This window comes from Corvus hawaiiensis, chromosome 3 (genome assembly GCF_020740725.1).
Source record: "Corvus hawaiiensis isolate bCorHaw1 chromosome 3, bCorHaw1.pri.cur, whole genome shotgun sequence".
In the NCBI taxonomy this organism is placed as follows: Eukaryota; Metazoa; Chordata; class Aves; order Passeriformes; family Corvidae; genus Corvus; species Corvus hawaiiensis.
In genome coordinates, this window is record NC_063215.1 from 87754103 (window position 1) to 87781028 (window position 26926).

General features: G+C 37.2%; 1 protein-coding gene across 5 annotated transcripts in view; it reads right to left on the reverse strand.

Annotated features, from left to right (window-relative positions):
* KIF6 (kinesin family member 6) overlaps nucleotides 1–22088 on the reverse strand; it is a 157734-nt gene extending 135646 nt beyond the window's left edge. For 4 of the 5 annotated variants that reach the window (XM_048298807.1, XM_048298806.1, XM_048298805.1 and 1 more), the window contains exons 1-5: nucleotides 21993–22088; nucleotides 21007–21113; nucleotides 17381–17455; nucleotides 4433–4580; nucleotides 1783–1892 (exon numbers count right to left, since the gene is read on the reverse strand). In XM_048298807.1, the coding sequence (XP_048154764.1) occupies nucleotides 1783–1892; nucleotides 4433–4580; nucleotides 17381–17455; nucleotides 21007–21113; nucleotides 21993–22058 (506 nt within the window). In that variant the 5' untranslated portion in view covers nucleotides 22059–22088. The remainder of the gene's footprint in view (nucleotides 1–1782; nucleotides 1893–4432; nucleotides 4581–17380; nucleotides 17456–21006; nucleotides 21114–21992) is intronic. The other variant, XM_048298808.1, reaches the window with a different exon arrangement.
* Between the last annotated feature and the right edge of the window lie 4838 nt (nucleotides 22089–26926).

The window sequence follows — 26926 nt, forward strand, 5'->3', positions numbered from 1 at the left end:
AATTATGATTATCTGAGTATGCTTTATCCCTAATTTACAACCAAATTATCTATCAACTTTTACTTTTAAAAATAACCTTATACACAACAAGGAGTTATTCCTTAGTTTAATTGATTTACCATACACAAACTAATTTGAGAATTCTAAAACTCACAGTTATTAGCAAATACTCAGTACCTAGTTTTAAAATCTGACATATTTTCCAGAGCACACAACCACCAAATATCTGTTTCAAAGTTGCAATTAAATTAATAAAATTCAGTTTCTTTGACTTGAATAAATTTGATTTTATAAAATGTTAAATGGAATGAGCTGAGATAAAATATTTCAAAAAACTTAATAAGTGAAATTAATAATGCAATAAATTTGAATAACTGAATAGCATTACCTTTAATAAGTTGAATAAAAGTGTAACACTATTTTTTACCTTCTGTAAAAATGGACACAAAAATTAAATTATTATCCAAATTAGCCTCTGATTAAAATTTTTGTCTGCATAGCACAGGAAGTAGGTAATAAATTAAATTAGAATCCTAAACTTTGCCATGAAAGACATTGGTAAATAGACAGTCTTTATAGCACCAATGTGTCATAAAGCGATAAATTTTACTTCAATTTTACAGGTGAATAAAGTGAAACAATGAGACCAATGCACAGCCCAGTCCCATACTTTGCATTTATCTGCTGTGTTCCTAATCTCTAGCTTCTTTTATAAAGATCAATCTTGAAACTTATTTCCTACATGCATGTCCTAGATACCCCGTACTGTGTGGAAAACTGTGTGGAAAAATAAAGCTCCATTTAAACACAATAAAATATTGTGTTGGAAGAATTTTTTAATAAAATGGTTTAATAATATGTGAATAACATAATTTGTTATTTCAATATAAAATCCTATTGATTTTGTGTGGTTGCCCCATTGAAAACTTTCAGTATGTTTCCTGCTCTTGTACCAGTGGTGATTTCATCACTATTTACATGCACCTGTTACCATCATGCTGAGTGATAAAATTCATGGTGCCCAGCATTATTTCAGGGCATTTGGAATTCCAGTCAGCAACTCAATTATTCACACCTATTTAGTGTTTGCTTAGCTATTTAAAGAATAAAACAGACTATAAACTATTATTTCGGACTTGGAGACTAGGATTTGGATTTCCTATAAATTAGAAACCTTTAATTTCAGCAGCTGGAGTGTTCATGACCTACAAACCTTTGTTTACTACCCTTCTCCAAGCATTAGTAGGTGCTAGTGCCTGATCAATGACAACTGTTAGAACAACCATCCATTCTGAAGGAAGCATACTGTTCTTTGGGGTTCCTTGTGGCCTATTTCCTAGCTGTTACTTACCTTATTTTGTAATTGCATATTCTAGAAAGATAATTATCCTCGAAGGAAAAGGTCCAAATAGAAGCAGGGAGCTTTTCTCATTGCTGTTGGAAGGAAATGCCACCTGTTACATGTCTCTGCCACACATAAGGAGACAGGCTGCCTTGAGAAAAACAATTGCACCTTCTCCTTGTCAGTGGCTGCAAGAGATCTCATCTGCATAATAGCAACAAATATTTTTAATCCTTTCACCTTCAGTTACTCCCATCTAGTCTCCCTAGCCCCCATACACACAAAATAACAGAAAATTTAGGGAATGCTGATAAAATTGTGAAAATAAAGTACTCTGAATAAATCAGTAGTGTAACTTCAAAAGTCCCCAAACAATGCAACAGGGTATATGAAAATGATTCCTCTTGGTTTTGATGATTTTCTGTAATCTTAGTACTTACGGCAAGTCTTCCATTTTGGAGGCCTCGTGTCTTGGGTCCAACAGATCATAACCACATTCATTGTAGATTTCTAAGTAGGAAACATGAGTTGTATACACTTTACTGCTGTCCTGGATAAGAAAAGAAAAAAAATAGTGCTATAAACAGAGGTAGATTAGAAGATAAATTTATTTCAATGGTTTCTAGGTTACTTTCTCACTTTGACTCTTTTCCTTTTGCTGGGTATGGTGTACATGTTCAATTTGTGATACTTTCATGTTTTCTGTTACTGTTATGCATAAGGACTCCAGAAGAAGAAAGGAAAAAAACACAACAAACCCAAAACAAAACTCACACACACACACACACACAGACACACAAAACCCACTAAAACACAAATCCCCAACAAAACCCTACCATGCCCATGAGTTTAGTCTGGGATCTTTAATTGATTCCTTACACCTAAAAAAGTCTGTTTATATTTAGAACATGGGAGCCTGCTTACAGAACTATGCAACATGACATTTTTCACTTCTACACCAAAAAAAAGAATATTGTGAAAAGATAAACCCTCATAATATGGATAGAAAGACTATGCTTAAAGAAAAAACAAAAAGAAAGTAAAAACAGCAACAAAAACAAGATTTACTCCATTCAGAAACATCAGTGACATACTGCTTTTCACTCTCTTCATCATAACATTAGAACACTGTACATGATGTCAGCTGCTCTCTGCAATCACAATTCTTTTGGCAAATTACATTGCCAAAAACTAATTTAAGACAACTGAGTTTTGCAGACAGAATTTTCCCCTGCCCCAATGCCAAATCCAAACAACATAAACCTCAAAATAGTGGGCTATGATTTCCAAAACTAAAAAAAAAAAAAGAATAAAAAATCAGTCACTTCTTTTCAGCAGACAAAGCCACTGTGAAAGCACTCATATTACAGTAGAAATTTAATAATCCAATCCATTACAATTTTTTTGCAAAATACTTTGAGATATAACTTGTCATTTTCATTTAATATTTTTTTTAATTGGTAATGACAGTTCACTATTTCAAGGGACATCATTTAAAAGATACACTACAGATGGATGGAAAAAATGTAGTAAGGAACAGTTCAAACAGGATGCTGTGGAAATAGGAGAATTTCTAAATTAAAAGGAGTTATTAAAAACAAAGGGCTTGATTTGGTTCTCATTTAGGGCAAAAAGTTTTGTTTCCTTGGTTTCAAATTGCACTGTCTTTGTCCAAGTAAGAGCTTCACAAGTCTTGTATTTTGTGTCCCTGATTTCACTTTCTCCTGTTTCATCCTACTTAGGGTTAGAAGGCAGATGATTCTTCTCCACCTTCCAAACCACACTTGTAGGTATAAAGAAATGAAACAGGGGAAAGATATTAAAAGAAAGGCAAGAGGAAAGATAAAAAATCAAGAAGAGATTCTTTAAAATGCACTAAGCAAAAAAATATATGAAACAATGATTTGAAAGCAGGAAAATTGAAATAGGTCTATAAGCATAACTAAGTATAGCTTTTGATCCAAAGCCCAGTCTGAAGAGGGAAATATTTTCAATTCTGTGCCGAGAAGGTGACAAACATACTAGTTATCTTTCATCCCATTTTGTTTTTATGACATAATTAACATTAGAAAAGAAAGCTGGTATGTTGATGTTTGTTGCTGGCAGCTGCACAATAAACCTGTTCACTTTCCACAACAAAAGTCCTCCGTGCGGGTTGTGTGAGTGCAGCAGAAGGTCTAAGGGAACACGACCATGTGGGTGTTTTTCCATGTCCATTCCCACAATGGCAAGTTTTTGTGCACCTGCAATACACTGTGTACATTTACCTGCCAAAGCCATCCTTCCAAAGAGCCAAAGTAATTACTTACTGCTGTTAACCCTTACTGAGACAGGGCATATTAATGTCATATTAATGAGACATATACCCTTATGTCTACAGATGGGTACTCTGTACTACATGAATGGCAGAGTATAAAAGCATAGTGGAATGATTTATGTTAATGTAAAATAATATTTAAATTGGCTTAATTAAATAGCTTTGCTAAAATGTGAAGATTAATGAGTCATAGGCCTGATGGAGCAAATGAAGAGACAAAACATAAATTACACTAGACTCCTCTCTTCACTTTTGCATCCTATAATTATGAAAGCACTGGAATAATTGACTGTATTCACTCATGTACGTATTTCAGACACTACAAGAAAATGAAATTTCTCACAAACATAATAAACATAATAAACAATCAGTGTGCTTACACATCCTTTCACTTATTGACTCATTTCATTGCATAGAATGTCAAAATGGAATGCAATGCATGCAATACAAAACCAGAGTGGAGCTGATACAAGGAGAACCACTTGTGTGATCTGAATGTATGCTGCACCAACTGAAAACAGCCTGGGTTTTCAAACTACAAACCCCCCTCCAATGATGCCCATTATTTTCAAACTATTGCAATAAACCAGGTAACCAAAACAATTACAAAATATTCTTGCAGACAGTAAGTACTGTGTCAAGTTAGATATTTTCATCAGCATTAGTTTTAGAGCTTCCTGTAACATTATTTTAAAAACAATATTTAACTATTTTGCAATAGTTAAATATTTGAAACCAGACATAAAAAATAAACAGAAAATAATGTCCCATACCTTCTGCAATTTATCAAAAATATAAGATAGAGTCCTGGGAATGATGCCTCGATCACTGTAACGTTCTGCTCCTCCTGTGATGGTGAAAGTTTTGCCACTGCCTGTCTGACCATAGGCAAAGATAGTACCATTATATCCAGCCAAAACACTATACAATTAAAAAAAGGAAGATAATTATTATTTGAGGCAGAACATAATTTCCATGATCAACTTTGTGCAAAACCGAAATACAATTAACAGTAATTCTTAATAATATAGCAACTATCTTTGGTAGTACAAGAACACACTTCAAGATAGGTACTCTAGATTCTAGAGAGTTTAAACTAGCTAGAATGGAAGGATTTCTTGATGCCTTGACTTAATCCATTATTAGCTGATCATATTTATTACTATTTACGCCACCTTTTCATACTTTTTAGTTTGGCAGATGATTTTTTGCAAGGATACTATTTAATCTCTTTAAAGACTGTAGATATCAGGAATTGTGCCATTGATACACTACAAGAATATAGAAATTTTTCACATATGGCTTCATTAAATGCAAACATAGAAAGGTATACTGTGGTTAGAAACTCATGTAAGGATACTGTTATACCAGGGGTCAGTTTTTATTCTGAGAATATGACTATACTGAACTATCAGACTATCCTTGGATAAGAGTATGCAGGAGAACCTGTGCTTAAATCAGTGTAACAAAATCTTCATTTACTATGAAAACACAGAAAACCACATTGTTAATAGCAAACTTTTCTGTTCTAACTATGACTGTACAAGAAGCTTCTGTGGAACAGCCATGACAGCTATGTAACAGTATAGCATGAAACGGCATTCAGACTCATCATCTTTTTCACACTTCTTACTTCTATTTGCAGAAGTGCCTAATAAAATTCCAGTTCAAATACCTTTCTCTAATTCACCACACTGTCACCATTGACTTCCACCTGATTTCCACCAAACAGTAGATAAGCTTAATTACCTTAAATTTTGGATTGGATTTACTATGCTTAAGGAACTACTAATTTTGTTAAACAAAATGAAAAGCAAAAATGATTCTTGTGCATTTTGTTTATTAAAAAAGCGATAAATAAACTAGGATTTTAATAAATGGAAAGGGGGAAAACAACCCTTGCATAAGAGGAAAAGAAACATGTATATAGATAGCTGCTGGTCTGGCGCCACGAGAAATGCAATGATTCTCCAACTTACTAAAGTTTATTTAAAGGCCTGAGTAGTTGCCAAATTGCTTATTTTAATCCATTACAGTAGGACGTCAAAGACAAAAACAGAAACATGTTGAAAGGAGCTACAGTGAACATCTGCTCCCAAAACGTGCAAAGACAGAATATATAGATCTTAGATTCCCGATGTTAAAAATCAAAACAATTATTATGATAAAACACCTCATTCATCTATCTTAGGAATTTCTAGTGCCCACTGTCACAATATCTGAATGCTGACGACAGTAATGAGTTGTCAGAAGGTAGGGGGTATCAACAGAAGTTCGGAGATGGCAGATTCAAACCTAGCAAGGGGAAACCATTCTTCAAGCAAACTGTAGTTAAGCTGTGCAATTATTTGCCACGCCATGTTTTCAAATGTCACACAGGCTTCAGCAGAGACTGGCCTAAATCACAAAAAAAAATTTCTTCAGGGCTACTAAACAGAGAATCAGAAAGTCCCTAAACTACAAATAACTAAAGACTAAGAGGATACATGGGGGAGGCAGCTCTACATACTTACTCAGTTTATTTTTTCCCTCTGAGCATTGTCTGTTAGTCCCTGTGAGAGACAACATAGTGCACCAGACAGAACCTTGCTCTGACACAGTACAGTTGCTCTTCAGCTCGTACAGAAGAGCTCTCTGGCTCTTCAGAGCTAGCATTTGGGGTTGTTAAATTTTCTTACTCCTTTGCTTCTTTAAAGGTGTGTCTTGCAATGTGTTAAAAGCTACTAAATGTGTGGCTGCAAACTATTAACGTGACATCCCCATACTTGAGGAAAAGCTGCTGATTCAAATCACCTCACATGTTAACACAAGATAAAATGTCACATATGTATGACATATGCTGTCAAAACAGCTAAAAAAGTCAGTGAGTTTTCTTTCTGCTATTTGATTCATATATTTCTTATATATTTTGCAGTGCGTCAGCACAGCTCTGGAAAGTTTTTCCAGAAAACCCTACAAATTCATAAAATGTGAGCATATCCATGTCAATAACGTATTCTCATAATCCAATGCAATAATAGGTAATCTTAATATTGCATTACATAGGTGATTTTGATTCCACAGTTATGTTCCTTAAATTCTGAGTAAAAGTTAATCTTATTTTCTAAAGTTGTGTGTGTGTATCTATATGTGTGTGTGTATAATTATATATATACAAATAATTGCATCCTGTCCATATTTACAGTACTCACTTCTTTCATTCAGAGTGCATTACAGCTACCACCAAGTCAATTTAAGGACAGCCTGCTTGAGGTGCTAAAGAAGCCTGTAAGGAAAGAAGACTACCAATAATACCAGTGAAACTGTTGGCAAAGCCTTCTAAGAGGAAGATGCAACTCCATCAGGACAGGATGGAGAACAAAATCCCTAAGTCTAAGAAGCAAAATATTTTTATAAGAGACAAGGGCCTAGGAATTCAGGCAGGACTGACAAAGTTCCTTTGGCTCAGAAGCAAGCTGGAGACTAAGATCTCGTCTCCTGAAAAGAGTAGAGTGGAAGATGCAGTGAAAAGGAAAAGCCTCCACCACATTGGCTTGTGGAGAAAGAATTAAACTTATGAACTACACAAAAATTGAGGTTTTATATATATATTATGTATATATATATTTATATAAGAACACATTTCAAAACTGAAGATGTATAACTACCATTCTAAATATAATATTGTGACTATTAGTCAATGTCAGTTTCGAAGGTCCGTATGTGATAAAGGCTACATGGATTAAGTCATGAAAATCCATGTCTTATGTGTCTTATCCACACTTTTAAGTAACTTCATTTGGAATCAATGGCAATACAGGATGTTTTAGCAATGAGGCTTGCGGACAAATTATCACCATAGGAAATACTTGTTGGAGATACACTTTGCTCTTTTCCACTTCTAAGTACTTCAAGTCAAAAAAACCCCAACCAAAACTCCACAAATCTAATCTTAGTTCATTGTTCCGAGGAGTTTAACACTGAAAGGCTAACTATATGTAGATGGACCAACACCACATCAATCAATAAATCAATTAAACCAGTATCTATTTATGAAATAGTCAGGAAGTTTAAGATTTGTACTTAGTATTTTCAACCCAAGATGCACAATTCCTTTCAGAAAATAAAAAACTCAAAAACTTTCATAAGCCTTTAGCCACCCATAAGATGCTGTTTAAGAAAACAACACCAAAATATACTACACAATTACCCTTGGCAAAGTGAAGGGTACTTCAGATGCTAGAAGTTAGTACAGTGAGCAGAAAATATACACATTGTCTCTTTCATCCTGAAATATAACTGCAGCAGGTACCAAAAAAGTTGGCAACTTTTGACATGATGTTGGCAACATTATGACATGAGTAGAGAAGAGCATATTTTCTAAGCAGCATCCACCAAAGGGATCCTTGAAGATTCTTATTTGCAAATTAAAGCTGTCCCCAACAGTAGTGGAAGTGATTGTTTGCTGGGAAAGGTGGTAGAGAATCAGCAGCTCTTTTCTGCCTTTTCAGCAAAACCCACTTTGCAAGATGTCAGTTTCCACAGGCAAAGTCTGCGTCTTTGCTCTTCAGAGTCTCTGAATAGAAGTCCCAAATTTTTGTTAAACTTAGTATTTGAAACTACACGAGTTGACATGGATAGTGATGGTAGTCATGCAAGGACTTATAAACGATGCATAAATAAAAATCATACACTAAAAGGGTATTTTCAGATGTGCCCCCTTGGTGTTATGAGAATACCCAGGAATTTACGTAATTTTTTTTCTCTCTGAAAGCTGTACTTTGGCATGGTTAAGAAGACATTTTGTTGAATAAGTAGTCTCTTAACTACTTCAAACAAAACACATCAAAGACCCATAATCCAAGGGGGAGGCTTTGCAGAAAAGATCTTTCATGCACTTATATAACATTGTATAGCACCCTGTTCAGAAGTTCATGGACGACTTCCAGACAGATTAGCTAGAATACTGCTGGAGAAATCTGTCTCTACCACATTTTACCAAAATTATGGTTGTCAGAATTACTGGAGGGTCTTGGTTTTTTTATCAGCACCAAGCTAGAACTAAAAATGCCTAGCACAGAGAAAAATAACTTTAAAATGATGGCTAAAATCTTCTCTAAATTTGTATATTTGTTTCATTCTATTACAGAATGAAATAGAATGAAACTATAATAATATTAGTGAATAATTTTAGTGAATAATTTTCATTATTCACTAAAACACGCAGGCATATATTTGTAACAATTTGAGCTAGATTTAGTTTTTATAAGAAGAGTAATAGATATAAAAAGGTCAGTTTCTAACAAATAATTTGTTGATTCGGCTTTGCTTGTACTACCTATAACCACATATTCCATGTTTCTATCTGAAAAATATAGACCAACTTAAATGTGTAAAGGAAAAACTTAAGTTGTCACGTGCATGAGCAGTAAGTCTGACTTGTTGAAGTTCATACCTGTGAACAAAAAGATGCCTTGAAAGGGGACAAATCTCATTGGCCTGAATTCCTGCATATAAGGAAATCTCAAAGAAACCTGCCTAAGACTTCAAATTCTGTCAAGGTAAGATTTCCACAAAAAACATGGCATTTCAGGGAAAACACGGGCATGCAATATGTCTGCAAAAAGTTATATTTCAATCTCATTTAATATACTGAGCTGTCTTCATGGCTTCTTATTAATGTATGGAAGATCTCAGTTTCGTTACTGCCAAGAAAGGCCCCAAAAAGTCAAAAGCTGCACATTCAAAGAGAGCAGAACTAATAAAATTAAATCTCAATATTTTAGATTTAACTCATGATGTCAGAATTTCCAGATTTTGTAGCATAAATGATAATTATGTCAACACCTGGTAAACATATATATTTAAATTGAATATTTTTTTTTGTGTTACAGTGAAAATACATGTGGTCAAGTCATATGAAGACTCACATATCACAAAACTGAATATAAGAAAAAATAATGTTTGCTTGATATATTAATTGGAAATGGAAACATGTACATACATCTATGTAGCCACATCTACGTATGTTTGCTGTATGTTAAGGTGGGTGGGATGATAAATGTTAGTCATACCTTTTTGATCACTTAAGAAAAGTCAATTTAAAGAAAAATATTGGTGAAGAAACAGCATGATTACCTGCTAAGTATTATGAACCCATCAAGAAGTATTTATGCAATAAACAAGTCTCTTTAGCAAAGTTGGTATCATTGAATAACACAAAATTGTGCAAAAAGATTTTGCTTGGTGGAAATCAGAATAAGACAGTGCAGGGAAAAAGAGAAAATAACAGCATTAATTGCAGGCAAGCAACTCCCAAAGTATGAATAATTATTGTTTATTATGTGCTTAAATCTTCTTTATCCTTTTATTGTGCATTATAATTTATCATCAAATTATATGTCCTCTTCAAGATGATTATAATTTAGAAAAGGATTAGATCTGTTCTTACATTTTACCCAAAGAATTGAATGCTTCTTTTTAGATCAAGCACTGAAAACTTACTGCTGGTTTTTAGAAACACAACAGCTTGTGCTTCACCTAACAGAGCTAAACAGCAACAAGTTTAAACAAAAAGAAAGCATTGAATATATCCTCTATGTTGCTTAGAATTTAAATCACACCTTTTCCAAGCAAAAGGTGGTTTGTGCACACAGCTGACTACGGAGACTGATTTGATCCCACTGCTAAATAAACCTAATCATATATTATGACAGCAACGTGATGGGATAAATTAAAAATGTTCAAGTTCTACCTCCAGCTATGACACAGACTATCAAAAACCCACCCACAACAACAGTGTTTGAGACAGCAATTGCAATACTTTTAGTATTTTTCTAACCAGAATACTAAAATATCCACTGGGAAAGAATTCTCCACCTGCAAAGCATCATTAAGTAAGACCATGGTGCACAGCTTATTCAATTCAATAACCACCTTTCCAATATGTCACAGAGTTTTAGGGGGGCAATTTGATGCAGAATTTTGCTGCTGTAAATGCTTGAACATACTACAGTATTTACACTTATCTGCCTGCATCAAAAGTACATCTAATGCCTTAGAAACTCCCAGCATACATTCTACAAATATTTTTCCAATTAACATGGAATACTCTTAATTTTAATACTTCTCTTGTTTTGAAAAAGAGACATGTAATAGAAAAACAGAAAGCTGAAGTAAATGTTCCTTATATATTCCACTTTCAGTACAACCTTAATACCACTTAATAACCCAAGTATTGTTACATAAAAAGCTTATGTAATGATGATTGCTCAAGAAAATCTGTTTTGGCTTTATGAAAAATGAATTATAACATGCTTTTTCTTCTGCCCTTTGGACTTTGAGAAACTATCCATTATCAGGCACAGGACAATTTTTACATTAATGTAAAGGAGAGCAACACCATATGCGTTTTTTCCCGTCAAATTTTCTTTCTCACTTATCAATTAACTTGCATGTTCTAACTTACTTGTAATTAGTGGTGATTTAAAAACATGCTCAGAGATATGAACTTCTCATTGGAAAATTCATCTCAGACCCCTCTCCAAATGAACACTGTTACAGAGTTACATACTGGCAGTTCCAGTCACTCCACTCCCTTGTGTCATTCCTGAAAGATGCCTAATTCATAGTGTGATACAGAAGTATAACTCATGGAAGCAATTCCACTTAAATTGATAGATATGTCATGTTTACAACCACCTAACATTCCTCAAGTGAGAAATTCCTCAAGTGAGAGCTAGACAATTTATGGCTAGTTACTACAGTCTAAAGTATCATTCAGTACTTTGTCCTTGAGTATCTGAGACAATGGTGGTAAAAGCCTAGTGACAGTAGACAGAGGTTGAAAGCAGACTGAGGTTGTTTTATTGTGGTTGGGTTTTCTGACTACATTTTGTTTTAATTTCCAGTGAAGATCATTTGTTCTATTTAAAGCCTAGGGACACAGAACTTTTCATTTGTTTCTGTGCTCATTGTTAATGAGACTTTAGGGAGGCTTTTTGCCCAAGCATAACCAAGAACTCTGCTTCCTCTGCTGCTGTACTCTTTTTGCTGAATCGAACAGAACAGTTACCTTCAAAAATTGCAAAAAATAAAAAAGGAAAAAGGAAAAGAAACTCTCTTTCTTTCCTGAGTTCTGTCCCCAGTTTTGGGCTCCCCAGTTGATGAAAAATGCTCTAAAGAAACTGGAGTGAGCCTGATAGAACCTGAGTTCAGGCTGCAGCACATCATGCACAAGAAGCCAAGTGAACAGTTTCCTATCGACCCGGCGAAGAGTAAGCCTTACATGTAGCTAATTACCACCTTCTGCAATGGATCATTAGAGATGGACTCGAACTCCTCCCAGAGGCTTACGGTGGTAGAACACAAAGCAGTGGTCACAAGTTGCAAGGGAAGAAATTCCAAGTGGGTATAAGGAAAATATTCTTCACAGTGAGAGTAGTTAAGCCTTGGAATAGGTTCCGAGATGGATTGTGGGATTCCCATCTTTGGGCATTTTTGAAGCTCTACTGAACAAGGACCTGAGAAACGTGATCTAGAAGCTAGACCTGCTTTCCTCAGAAGGTTGGTCCAGACGACCTAGAGAGATCTCTTCTTACCTAATTATTCAAATTTGTTGAAAATGTTAAAAGTGAAAGTTTTGTACAAAGTTTATAATATGAATAAATAAAACAAAGAGCCTTATTAAGTAAGACTAAATTCTGTAAGTGTTACTAAGTAGGTAAGAGAAAATCCTGAGAACAAGAAACAACTTTCATCTTAAGAACTTATTTACTTTTATTTTGTTAGCTTATTTCAGCTTCATATTATTACTTTTATCTGTGTTCTGCCATCTTCATTTTAAATGAGTAGAAACATAAAGGCATGTGGTTGAAACAAATATTCAATAACTATAAAATACTAGACTAATGAAAAAAGAACAAAACATCAGTATCTTTGATATTTGGATACTGTTGGCCCTTTCTTTATCTCAGTTCTTGCAGACCTGAAAAATTTTACCAATGTCCCTCACTTTCCTTCCTTCCTTTTATCTCAAAAAAACTCAATTCATCGATATTAAAAAAAATAAATTAACACAGTCCTAGAAAAACCAGGCCCCTCCAAATTACATTGAAGATAAAAAGAAGGAAGAACTTAATTTCAAGGATCTGGAAAATAAGTTTTCAGGAGAATTTGTCTTTACAGAGACTCAGTTTTCAGGTATCTTCTAACACTTGGAGGTCAGACTAAAGTTTCTTTTAATTAAAATTAACAAAGTATCTCTGTATGACATTTTTTCTTTATGTCTTTGCCAGATTTGTGCAACAAATACAAATTGGTAATGCCTCATCTTTAAAAACCAAAACTGGTTTCCAAATGTGCATGTAGCTGTTTTTGAGAGATTAGTGCAGGCAAGTTTCCTTAGAAATTTCAGAAGTTTTCCGACAGAAAAAAAAAGTAGTATATTTTCTCGTTTTGACTAAGATCTCTAAATATATTTAGAATTTAACCATAAACACTGCAACAGATAAGTGACACAAAGATATTCTGAATCAAAGCTGTCAAACTGTAACTTATAATAAGCAGTCCATTCTTGAACAATTCTAAATTGTGCAATTTAAGTCAAAAGAAACACAAGCAACTAATACTCATTTGAGAAGAAACATCAGTGACACTTTTCACTTTCTATTGCCTCATAGTTGCACTCCCTTTGAGAAAGAACAGCTAGCATTACTATCTAATTCCTCAATTAAGGGAAAGTTCAAGCTACATTTCTTTCAAGCTGACATCCAAAACGTGTCCTTTTGCTATACATAGATTCTACAGGTCATTGTGATGCAGATGAGCCAAATCACTACTTTCAACACTGTGTGACAAATATATCCAGGTACAAAATGGATAATTGTTAATAAAAATATTTTTACTACATTCTCTGTAAGAATACACAGCAGACAAAAAAAACCACAAAACCAGAAGAGACTAAACTGAAGTAGTATATTTTTTACAGATGCTAATTCTTCGGATAAACACAGCACATGAAAAGAAACCAGAACCTGCAGCAATGGGAGCATTATCCCCAAGGCCATCAGATTTTTCAAAAGATCACAGGTGATTGCCATTAGGTTTATAAACAGCTGAGCTATTTCTTATTTGCATGAGACATCTGAAGAGAAAATATTTTCAAATGTTATTCTTTAATAAATCAAGAAATACTATACTAAAACATTGGCCATATTAGAAATAAAACCACAACTAATTCAAAACAGTTAACATTTTCTACTTAATTTCTGATTGCATACATAATCATAATACTAATATTTGAAACATTTTAAGAGTAGCCTTGTTTAGCTGTGAGGCTAAAGCCATGCATAATAATTAGCAAACTGTTAAAGTATGATGTTATCTATTTTCTCTGGTTTTGGTAGATGTCTTGGGGTGACTTTATGACGTGTATCCCCTATCGCCGCTCTATGCCCAGACGTGATTCCTGTGCCTTTCTGTGCCTTTAAAACTGGGTGCAAGAGAAAGAAAAAAAAAAAAAGCCGGGCAAACTTTTCACAGCAGTTTGTGCTCCAAGGTCACTCTACCTTCTCTGCACGCTCCTGCGGCAGCAAGAGCGGAGGCAAGCACCTTCCTGCTTTTCCCAGCCCTTGGCTCTTTTGCTCAGGAGAGAGACAGAGAGTTAAAATTCTCTGCAGTTCAGCCAGCTCGCTAGCTGAGGCAAGAACTTTCCTTGGACTGTTCTGCTCCGGTCCGGATCACCATAGGAGGCCCACACCACAGCCTGGAGGGGTCACACCCCAGCTCCGGAGAGAGAACAGCCACACCTACAGAAGGACTTTGAATTTTACCAGGTTCTCTCCACACCAAGAGGTTTTATTATTGTGCATTGTGTCTGTTAAATAAACATTTTTTTAATTTCACTTTCTTCGGAGGAAAATTTTTTTTGCTGAACCTGGTGGGGGAGGGGTGGCTGAAACCTGCCTTCTATCACAGGATGTTCAAATTTGGACATTCCTCCGAATTTGTCTCAAACCGGGACAATAGAGTAACAGAATTAGGGCTGCTTCTTAAATATCCAGTTGACACTGCACAAAAACATTATCAAGAATATATATTTAAAATTAAAAGGAAAAGAAACAATGTAAGGACTCAAGGATAGCAGAAAAGTAATAAAGTTCCAGCAAATCACATGCTGGATTTGAATGGTTTGCAGAGGCTGGCACTTTTGGCTGAAGAAGCAAATTAAACAAACTAATGTCTGGTGCCTCTGAAACCACAGGCAAGATGACAGTGTAACTGGACTTACAGAAAAAGAAGTAGTGGCCCAACATCAAAGAAAAAACACTTAAAAAGGAAAAAAAATAAAAAAGAAAAAGAGAAAATAAAGTTGCATCCAATTTCCATCCATCCAAGAACAAACTAGAAAGATTTTAGAATCCTGACCATTGCATTTCTGGTTTTAGTTTAAACAATGCTCAAGATTTTTTTTTCTGAGCATTCAAGTCTCTTAACTGAATTTTCTCAGGACTGTAAGAATGCATGACAAAGAGCCTCAAAATGTTACTGAACTACTTAATTGATATTTTCCTGCTACTTTCTTTTCCCTGGCAATACACACACAAAACCCGTTCCCTCAGTCAAGCGACTCCAACAACAGAAATGTGTGTATTTACAACAGCTTTTTCATGCAAGAGAGTGTTGACTTCGAAAGAAACAAATAGTGAAGAACATTTTACTATGAAAAACTGTGGTCTTTAAGAGAAACAGGGCAATTCTTATTGTCCCATGATGGAAAGGAAAATGGTGTCATTAACCACAGAGTGAAATAAATTTCAGGCCCAGTTCAGGACTCCATTAGCCAAGGAACCTCATGACTCTGAAGACATTTTGAAATACATATTTTTGTCTAAAAAGAGGTAGAAAATCAAGGGAGTGGATAAAAACATGAACGAACTTCAGTTATTGTCTATTCTATTATAAAAACACAAGTAAAATTGTCCTTCAGTATTATCACTAACAGCACAAACATCATTTAGAATACAAGCTTTACCACATTATAATGCTCAGAGACAAAATCTTGATTTAATTAAGAATGGTTTTATAAGTCAATTTTAGCATTAAAGATAAAGACTCAGCTATTTGGGGATAATTGTATACCTAAACACCATTGATTTTAATAGCATTTAAGTACTTTCAAGTACTTAAAAATACCTAAACTCCGAAACTAAAGCCTACATAATGGAGAAAATTAATATATAAGAAAAGTCTTTTATCAGCTAACACTGAAATAAAGGAAAATAATACCCCTTCCTGTTTATTAGAGCACTGTATAGATGAACTATTCAACTGGAAAACATTTTCATATTCTAGAAAAACACTCCAAAGGGGAAAACAATTAGCCAGTCTCTTACTAGTTAATTTTGATACTCTGAGTTTTTGTTGAGGATAATTAAGTCCGTAGTATGTAACAATGAGACTTCTAACCCTCCTCTTTCCAAACACACTCATATAAGATAAAGATTTTTTTTCTGCAGTCAACATTAAACCCAGAAATATTTAAAGTTAAGTGTATGAGCTAATCTGAAGCTATTATGTGAAAATGTCAGATCAGCAAAGAAATATCTTTTGGATGAGGAAAAAACATAACAAGCATTATTTTTAAGTCTATTTAGCTTATTCTAATGAAGTTCCAAATTCAATGGCTCTTCTTTCAATGTCAATTACCTTTCTGCTTTATGTGGGACTTTAGAGAAGAAAACAGGAAGGATGGGAAGAAAGAAAATGAATTCATAAAGAGATAGATATATTTTTCATCCATGGAACAACATGAGAAAGGCTTAGTGTCCAGCTGAAGATGTTTGTTTTCCTACAGTGCTAAACACAGGACTGTGCAACAGCTTGAGGAATAATTTGCAGAATCATAGCTTAAACCAACAGATGGGTCAGACAATGAATGAGAAAGTTGGCACTTGAAGTAATACTTCCCAACTCACTACAAGTTTGGATTTTGAGCAGTAAGTTTGATAAACAAGCAAACACTATGCAGAAGTTCTGCTTCCTCCAGAATGGGATTTTCTCCCTCGCTAAAACCAGTACAAACTTCAGCAATGCAGACAGTAAACTGAGTAAAGAGAATGGCATATTAGAAAATCCACCAGTTTCAGAGTGGCATTCAATCCACACAATGAATGCAGAAGTCATCATCAGACTTAAATATTTGCCTTTGCAAACTGTCAAATATCAGCATTGTTTGATTATGAAAAGAGAGGAGAAAAAAAAATACCAGTGCCAAAAGCACTATATTACATGTTAAGACAAAAGTAATAAGGACAAGATTTAGGAATATCTCCACAGATATTAATGAGAGTTCCTAACAATGAAAACTATATGGAGGGTGATAAGATTTTCATTAGGTTTACCTCTCCATGAAACTATATAGGGAATTCTTTTCTAAGGCAATGAAGTTAGCTTATATTACAGACAAAAAAAAAAAAAAAGAATTGGGCATGGATTTCTATGGCTATACAACAAAAGAGGCAACAGTAGCATTGCTATATGAAGAGTCAAAAATGGAACCTTAGTATGCATAAAATTCTCAGGGGATTGTATATCTCCTGGATTCAGACATGTCAGTATTTAGAAAATTAGAATATCAATCCACTTTTACAATGAGACAAAGACTTGCCAGCTCTCCTCGGAGTGATACAACAAAAGCAGAAATAGCTTCTCCCTGGTTACTTGCAAGATCAACAACGTACCATTCTGCTACTGGTTTGGCAATGCTGTCAAAAATCACATCTTGTTTTGCCTCTTGACCAAAAATTTTCTGAAATCTGAAAATATTAAGCAAATAATAATTGCTTAGAATGTTAAAACACTACTTGATTCATACATTTTTGTTTGTGTTTGCAATAGTCAATGTTTACATCATTAGGCTTACATAACTTAGTACAATGTTTTCCCTGTAGTCTTAACCACAGCTTGCTGTTGTGCTATTGTACATAAATAGGCTGTACACAGAGCTGCTTTGACAAGATCTGTACAATAAAATCCTCTGATAAAATGATGTGGCTTAGAAAAAAATAAACCGTATTTTAAATCTATCAAGAGAATTAGTGTTTGTAACTGGCACTACATTGAATCCTGGATAAATAGATTACACTATAACCAAATACAGCATCCCACCAGTAAAGCCAGGCTCACATTTTTTCAAGCTATTTCCTTCATTCTGCTGCACGATTACTATAGGTCACAAGAAGATATTTAATTCAATATGTTTTGTCACCTTCTATAGAAAATATCTGCAGTTATTTTACAAAATCAGAATTCTTGAGGTTGGAAGGGACCATTTGCTCCAACCCCCCTGCTCAAAGCAAAGTCACCCAGAACAGGGTTCTGTCCAGTCAGATTTTGACTATTTCCACATATGAAGGCTGCACAACCTCTCTGGCCAACCTGTTCCAGTATTTGATCACTTCACAGTGGGATCACCAGCACAGGAAGGACATTGACCTGTGGGAGAGAGTCCACAAGAGACCACTAAGATGATTAGAGGGATGGAGCACCTTTCCTTTGAAGAAAAGCTAAGAGAACTGGGATTGTTCAGCCTGGAAAAGAGAAGGCCTTGGGGTGACCTAACTGTAGTCTTACAGTACCTGAAGGGAGCCTACAAGAAAGATGGAGAGGGACTTTTTACTAGGACATGTAGTGACAGTGCAGGGGGGAATGGCTTCAAACTGAGAGTAGGTTTAGATTACATATTAGGAAGAAATTATTTACTCTGAGAGCGTTGAGGCACTGGAACAGGTTGCCCAGAGAAGCTGTGGATGCTCCACCCCTGGGAGTGTTTAAGGCCGGGCTGCATGAAGCTCTTAGCAACCTGGTCTAGTGGCAGAGGGGGTTGGAACTAGATGATCTTTAAGGTTCCTTCCAACACAAGCCGTTCTATGATCCTGTGATATTTCCTGTATTTCAATTTGTGCCCATTAACTCTTGTCCTGCACATGGGCACCACTGAAAAGCATCTGGTTCCATCTTCTGTATCTCCCCTTTCCCCATCAAGTGTTAATAGACATTGATAAGATCGCCTTGAGCCTTCTCTGAGGTGAACAGTCTCAGGTCCCTCAGCCTCTCCTCACATGTTCAACTCTCCAGTCCCTTAATTATCTTTATGTCTCTTTGCTGGAGCCCAGAATTGGACATAGAATTCCAGATGTGATCTCACTGGTTTTAATGAGGGGAAGGATCAACTTCCCTGGTCTGCTGGCAATGCTCTTTTTAATGCAGCCCAGGGGTTGTTGACCTTTTTTACTGCAAATGGTGTATTGCTGACTGATGTTCAACTTTTGTCTACCAGTACACAAGGTATGCATATCTGCTTTCAGTCATCCTTGAGCCTGCCCTGGTTATTCCTCAATGGGAGCAGGACTCAGTATTTCATTTTGTCGAACTTTATTAGATTCCTATTGACTCATTTCTTCAGTCTCTTGAGGTCAGCAGGAATGGCTGGTGTATCAACCACCCCTCTCAGTTTCGTATGGTCTGTGAACTTGCTGAAGCTACACTCGGTCCCATCACCCAGGTCATCAATACTAAATAGGACTGGACCCTCCTATTGGCTATGGGAGTGACTGGCCTCAAGCTGGCCTGGCTGACAGCCCTCTGAGCCCCTGAGGCAACCCTCTGAGCCCAGCAGCTCAGGCTGTTTTCAGCACCCCTCACTGTGTCCTTATCTAGGCTTTCCTGATTCCATTCCTCACACAGCATTCCTGGGTCACCTGACAGTGCTCCCACCCATTCTACCCCTACTTTTAGTATTGCCATTTAGTTGGGAGATGTTTCCTCATCCAGTCAGGCCTCCTGCTGCCTTTGCATCATTTTCTGTTCATGTGGCTGGATTGTCCTTGAGCTTGGAGGTGATCCTTGAAAATCAGCCAGTTTTCCTGGACATATCTCCAGAAATGTGTCTCGGAGAATTCTTTCAAGCAGATCCATGAACAAGCCAAAGTCTGCATTCATGAAGTGCAGGGTTGCACTCCTACTTTTTGCCTTACTCCCTTCTCTCAGTACTCCGAATTTCACTATCTCATGGCCACTGCAGTCAAAGCTAGCTCCAGGCTTAATATCCCTCAACAGTTTGTCCACGTTCACAAATATCCTGATTGGCTTTTTAACTGTATGTTAGGAAGTTGTCATCCACATATTCCAGCAGCCTCCTGTACTGCTGGTGCCCTGCTATGTTGCCCCCCAGTTTGGAACTTTATACTGCCACAGAACCTCCCAGGGTGCGCAGAAAGGCCGTACAGACACTGGGTGTGTAGAAAGGCACCGTGCTGACCCATTCAGTGGGTACACTATCACAGACAAACAACATACACAAAACATAAATGCATATATTCTATCCTGCTAATGCTTAATCAGTCAAGTAACTCAAACAATTATTCTTGCATTGTCATAAGGATAAAAAGGCATTGGGCTTCTCAAAGTCCATCTCTACAGTGGTTTTAATAAATTCTAAAGTCAGACAAAAATATTAGCATTCATTAAGTCAGGCTTGGGCATCTGCAACCTAAGATAGTGTTGCATATTAATCTATTTGGAGAGGGCAGCTCCTCTCTTCCCAAGCAGATTACCTTAGCTGATGTAAAATGACATCAGTCTGAGCTGCGGTTGTTTATGTGGAGCTCTCTTTTTTAAGAGAAACAAATTACCTGTTGTTTATTATAAAAAATAAATCATATCCAAATTGGAAAAAGACAGTCTGGACCTCATCATTAGAGGTAATTATACATCTAGATTTATCCATCATCAAAATTTTAAACTGTTGCCTCACTTTTCTGTTGCAGTAATAAAAATATTTGATATTGCTGTACTGATTTTAAGCTCCTAAAAAATATTTACACTCTACAACCAAGGATTTGTTTCTTTCAACAATTTCTGGATTTCTTTACCTTGCTTTGGCTATGTCTAAAACACAGTTTCTAAACAGTGTTTTACATCAAACTTCTTTAGCCAGCCTGTGACAACTCATTAGATCACAAGAGAACACACAGTCCTGCTTCAGCCTTCATACACAAATTCAAAACAAGCTGCAAAAATAGAAGAACTGATAAATGAATCTCTGACATAAGACTTAGGAATGCATAATGACTTGCAATGGACAGACAATAGTATGACAATTTTATCCAGCACTATCAGACCCATTGTGCTGAAGAGCACGTGCTGAAGTATTCCTCTTTTTAAGGGAGTTGTATAAAAATAAACCTATCTATACCATAATTTAATTTTAAGATTAGACTTTTCCTGATTCTATACATCTGTATCACTAAACACAGTGTTGTCAATCACTAAAGGCAGAAGGTACAAATATAAGGCTTCTACTCACTTGAACTTGTAGCTTTCTCGTTTATTATTGATGAACCCATCTGCTAAGTCACGTGGCACAGTAATCTCCAGACTGGGCAGAGGTTCCTCATCATCAACTGAATAACTCTAATAAGGATGGATACGACACCACACAATAATTTCATCAATATAACATTTCATTACCTTTGGATATAACATTTACCTAAGCTTAGCACCTTTTCTGGAGATAAACCTTTTACAAATTGCACTGAATATGTGAGCAGATCTTCCTTAACTACTATACAACAAAACCAGCACATACCAGCACTATCCTGTCACCATGTAAACACTACAATATTTGAAAAAAAACCAAAACAAAAACAAAAGCATAGCCTCTTTGACATAATTTGCTTACTAAACCACTTTAATATCTGTGAAGTTATAAAAAACAAAGCATGGCCCCCAGTGCAAACCCTACCAAAAAATCTGGAAGAATACATTACGAAAGGCTACGACAAGACAAAGGCTACGATGAGAAGAGCTGGTTTAAAACGAGAAGGCAATTGAAAGACCTAAATGCACGGTTCCTAAAGAACACTTTCATTATCTTTATTATCCCTTGGGAGGGCAGCTGTACACTGGGAGCAACACATTCCCCTCCCTTGCACAGAGCCCTGTTGAACTGCACAAACCCAGTGACGCGTGTCAAGTGTTTTCCTGCGGAGCGTTTCTCCAATAACAGGCTGGAAGTAAGTTCCTCACCCACTTCCCCCAATAGTTACAACCTAAACACCTCTACTTCGTGGTTTCATAAACTTCGTAATGCTTCGGACCGCGGGAACTTTTCACCGCACACCCACCCCCGTATCAGCCTCTCCGCCCCCGCCAGCCGCCCGAGCCCCTTGAGGGGGAGGGGCCCCGCCCCGCCCCGCTCCCCCCACCGGCGCGGGGACCGCGGCTCCCCGGGCATCCCTTGGCTCTCCCCGGCCTCCCCAGAGCATCCCCGGGGCACAGCTCCCGGCCTACCCCCGCCTGCTGCCGCCTGCCCAGCGGCTTCACCCGCGCGTACACCCGGATCGTTTCCTTCACCATCGCCGCCGCCGGGCCCCGGCAACGGTAACCGGGCACGGCCGGCGGGCACGCGCTGCCGCGCGCCCCGCGGCGGGAGCGGCTCCCGGCCCTCGCACGCCCTCAGGGAGCGGGGAGCGGCCGGGCTCTGCCCGCCCGCCGCAGGTGCCCTCCCGCCCGCCGCAGGTGCCCTCCCGCCGCAGGTGCCCGCCCGCCTCAGGTGTCCTCCCACCCGCCTCAGGTGTCCTCCCACCCGCCGCAGGTGCCCGCCGCAGTGCCTCAGGTGTCCTCCCACCCGCCTCAGGTGCCCTCCCACCCGCCGCAGGTGCCCTCCCGCCGCAGGTGCCCTCCCGCCCGCCGCAGGTGCCCGCCCGCCGAGCCCTCCATACCGGCTCCCCGCCAGCTGTGCTCCCCGCGGCCGGAGCTTCACGGCTGCGAGCGAAGGGAGCTCGCACACGTTGCCCAGCCCAGAGGTGCGGTGCGTGGGGAGCGCTCCAGGCATTCCCCTCCCGATCTCTTGTGCCGCACCTGTTTGTCCGCAGGGATCTCCCGGCTCAGCCCACCCGTGTAAGGCTCAAGAGAAGAAGGTCTTTTGTCTTTATGCGGTTGGAGCACCGTGGAGGGAGATTGAGGGGAAAGACCAAGATTAAAGGCACTGAGGACATCAGTTCCTTAATTGTAATATAAAAATCGTTTTGAAAAAAAAACCTGCTTGTGGAAGAAGAGGCTGTTGTGTTGCTATGAGAGCTAAACTTAGCAGTAATAGCAGAACCCCATCATTCTGTGAAGTGGTTACTGAAGAGTTACACAAACAACATGATGGTATTTTGGCCTTAGTTTTGGTGGGAGATTGTGGTAGGGATCAGATTACAGTGATTGCAAGCACTGTATTTAAATGAAGTGAAAAATCAGGGACTTGATTATGGAGGAGGATAGAAATTTCTCTAACTCAGACATGGTAAAAATGTGTTGAACTTGTATTCCAAATAGGAAAAACAGTAGGGAAAAGGTTTTCTCTGTCAGCTAAGTGAACAACTGTCTCAAAAAGCATATGATGCGTAGGTAGTGAGCCTTCAGGGAATAAAATAGAAAAGGACTAATCACCATCTAAAGTCAAGTGCAAAAGGGTAAAAATGAAAACAAATGGAAAATATTACTTCGTGGTTAAACAAAGACTAAAGGAAAAATAGGACACTGGAATGGGATAATAGAATAAATAGTAATTATCTTTTCAGCATTGCTCCAAAACTACGAAAAAAGTTTGTCTCTTGTCAGTAGGGATAGGGATGTTGAAGGCGATGTTAGAGGCAGAAGTGACTGAAGGAAGAGAAACGACTGCAGCCAAGAGGGAAGCAGAACTCCCAGTGTTCAATTAATTTAGACTAGGAAATCAGGATTTGGAAGGGAAGCATAAATAATTTCAGCTCCAGAACTCTGAAAGAATCGGGATGTTTCATTGAAGCTTCGGGAACTGGGTTTGTTGGTTTGCTTGGCTTTGAATTGAAATGATACAGGACAGTACAATATTCTTTTAAAACTGCAAATGCAATAGCTGTGTTATTAGCAGTTTAGCTGGATTGTGAATTAGCTGGGCAGCAGACATTATAATATTGCAGTTAATTGTGAGGAAAGCCATTTTGTGTCTGCCAGTGTTCAGTAGCTGGAGTATGGAGCTGGGTGAATGCCACAATTGCTTCTGGTGCCAAGCCTGCTCTGCAAATGGTTTAGGTGCCTTTCTTCAGCCTGAAGCCTGAGCTGTAAACTCTGAGCCAGTGGCACAGTGAAGAGACACTGTTTTTTTATAGGATAGTCTGCATATGGAGAAACCAACGAGCCATCTTAGACTCAAGCTGCTTCCAGAATAAAGGCATTGGCTGAATTTCTGAAAGGGGAGAAGGAATCCTGGGCCACCTGCAGAATGATCACTTGCATAGCAAAGGAAGAACAAAAGATAACAGAAAGGACACAATTGTCTTCTGAAATACCCTTTCTATGACACAGCTGTCGTTGCAGAAATGCTGGAGTGTACTCCATAATATATTGTCTTCAAGAATGGTGTGTTAGCCAAGTAGCACCCAAATCAGAATTAGTACTCTAGGTTTACTCATCCTTTTGCAAAACAAAATCTGCATCATTAATTTGACCATCAAAATTATTCAGGTTTTCCTCTTGGCTATAGTATGTAGTACGCTGACTGCAAAAGATGGGAGATAAGTGAAAGGATTTTAAGAGGAGTAAGAACTTAGTTAAAGGTGATCTGTTATAGTTTTTAAGAAAAACTGTATTCTTGGACTGTAAAGAAATTTTTAGCAGGCTTTTGTGAGACAGAGCTTATGTGATATTTTAGTTAATAACTTTGTGCCAAAAAAGGGAGTGTGTGTTAATTAAACTCTGATGATGATGTGGCTGAGAGTTCCATGTGCTGAAAAGGATCAAGAGATACAGGAGAAGATGAATGACCATGAGAATTAGAGTAACAGATACGGATAACCATGAAATGTGTTATAAGTTGTGAAATGTTGAAGGCTATGAGGATTGAGGGCTAATGACAACACATTCTGCTACAATCTGGAATCCATTCAGCTAGAAATGTCAGAAGATTTTCTGATTGCGAAAGTCCAGAAGACAGCTGCCAATGAAAAATAACCTGTTGTTCTTCAGTGAACTGAGAGTGTGTGCTACAAAGGAAGGGAAGCATTCACACTGTTGTACAGAGTCCTGGCGAGACCTTCAGCATACATTCTCTGTGTGTTTACAGTCCGCTCCTTTTATTTCTGCAAGCTTTTGAATAGTTAGACTGACGGAGATTTTGACATAAAAGACCTGTAGAACTTAATTTATTTAGCAAAGGCTAAATATGAGAGGCTGTATGAGTGAATATGAATACACTGTGGGTAATTGATGTGAAAGTAAAAGAATCTTCTAAGACAGGCATAAGAAAAAAATGGAGATAATTTATAGTGAATAAATGCACACTGGGAAGTAGAGGAAAATGAATTGCATTTTCTCTATTCCATAAAGTCTTTTTCAAGACTATTGAAACATCTTTCTAGGACCATACTATGAACAAGAAGGCAAAGACAGTGTACATCTTTTTCCCCTAAGTCACCTGATGTGACTTAACTTCACCTTATTTTTTTATCCTAACCATGATAATATCTCCTTGCCTGGAGATATCTCTTTTCTTTCAAGATCACTGTCCACATGTAATCTTGAGTTCATTAAAAAAGCATCATGTTCTCAGTTTTAACTTTTAGGCCATAGGGAACCTTCAGTCAACTTCATAGTTTGAAAATCTGTAAGACATACACTGTCCTAATTAGATTGGTCAACAGTTGCACATTTTAAAGAAAATATAAAATAAATACCTTCAAGTCAAAGAACTTCCACAGCTTGATTATTTATCTTCTTGTCCATATTTAGGACTTCTTTTCATCTGTAGGAAATCAAACTTTCTCTCTTTACTGGCTCTCATTTTCTTAGTCTTTGTGTTCTGTGTCTACTTCAGCTTGTTCAGTACAGGAGATAGTAAGAAACTGAATATGGTTCTTCTAAGTCTCATCACTGTGGTTTTAATTTTCATATAGAACTCCTAAGGTATTTAAATCTTAAGTTCAGCATTTCATGTCATCCTTTTAGAAGAAATCCCCACACTCAGATATTGTCAAGAAAGAAAAGAAAAGATTAAACTGTTCCTCACTTGGTTCAATCATTCCAGCAATTTAAGAACAAAGTCAGGTGTGTTTTGCACTTATTTCAGTAGTTTGAATGCAGCTTCATTTGTCCTCAAGAGCAAGAAGTGCTGATAAATACTTTATGAGGTTGAAAGTGGTTTCAAAAAGTGCCCATTTTGTCCTTGAGAGAGATTCTAGTTCAATAAGAAATTATCCATTTGCTTTAGGAATTAATAGACAAAGTTTTATGTTGGCTCTTACACAAGAGGTCAGATTTTGCACCTTTTAAATTACTTCCAACTTCAAAATAGATAACCTCTAGGAGGTTATTTGTATCCTTGAGTTTGACTAGCTTATGTGTGAGTATTTTTGTATAGGGTTCTGAAAGCGTTAAGTAAAGGAAAATTTGTGCCATTGTGGAAGATAAAATTATAGCAGGCTCCCATTTTTGCAGCTGCCGTGAGACGTGCATTTAAGAATGGAGACATATGGACACCCAATCTCCCAGCATCTTGTAATAATACTGTCTCCTAGTATCTTATTTGCTGAAGTAATAAGGGTATTAATGCAACGGCTACATTTTCATGAGGAGGGCATCAGCCCTGGGGGAATTTTCCCTAAATTAGCATTCTTTTCCCAGAAGTTATATAAATGATCAAAGTAGTACATACAGCTACATATGAGGACAGAAACTATTAGGTAAACTTAGAAGCTAATTAAAGGGTTAATCAATCTATTGATTTTGTTTGAAGCAGTAAAAATAACACAAGTAACAAATTAATTACAAAACCCCACAAAATTATACAGAACTTTGATTAGCCAAGAGAGTTTAAGGCTTCTATTTCAATCTCTTCGCTATTTCACTCACTATTTTGTGTTATAACTTTATTTTCATAGGAACAGGGATTTGATTGGAGTCCCCACTGTGATGAGTCCACACACCATGTCCAGTCCTTGCTAAAATAAAGACATAAGAAAGAAAACAGCAGATTTCCAACCTTTAAGAGAATAAAAGGCAGAAGGATACAAGAGCAACATGATGAAAAAAAGCTACTTAATTTAAGTCAAAATTACAGTTGCTGATTAACAGAAGTTTCTCTTGAGGCCTAGGTTAAGAACTTTAAAAATTCTAAGCTTAAGGCTTCAAAAATTTTCCCAAGATTTCTGTTATTAGTAGTAAAGAGGTGATTACAAAGAGGCAGGAATTGCAGGACATTT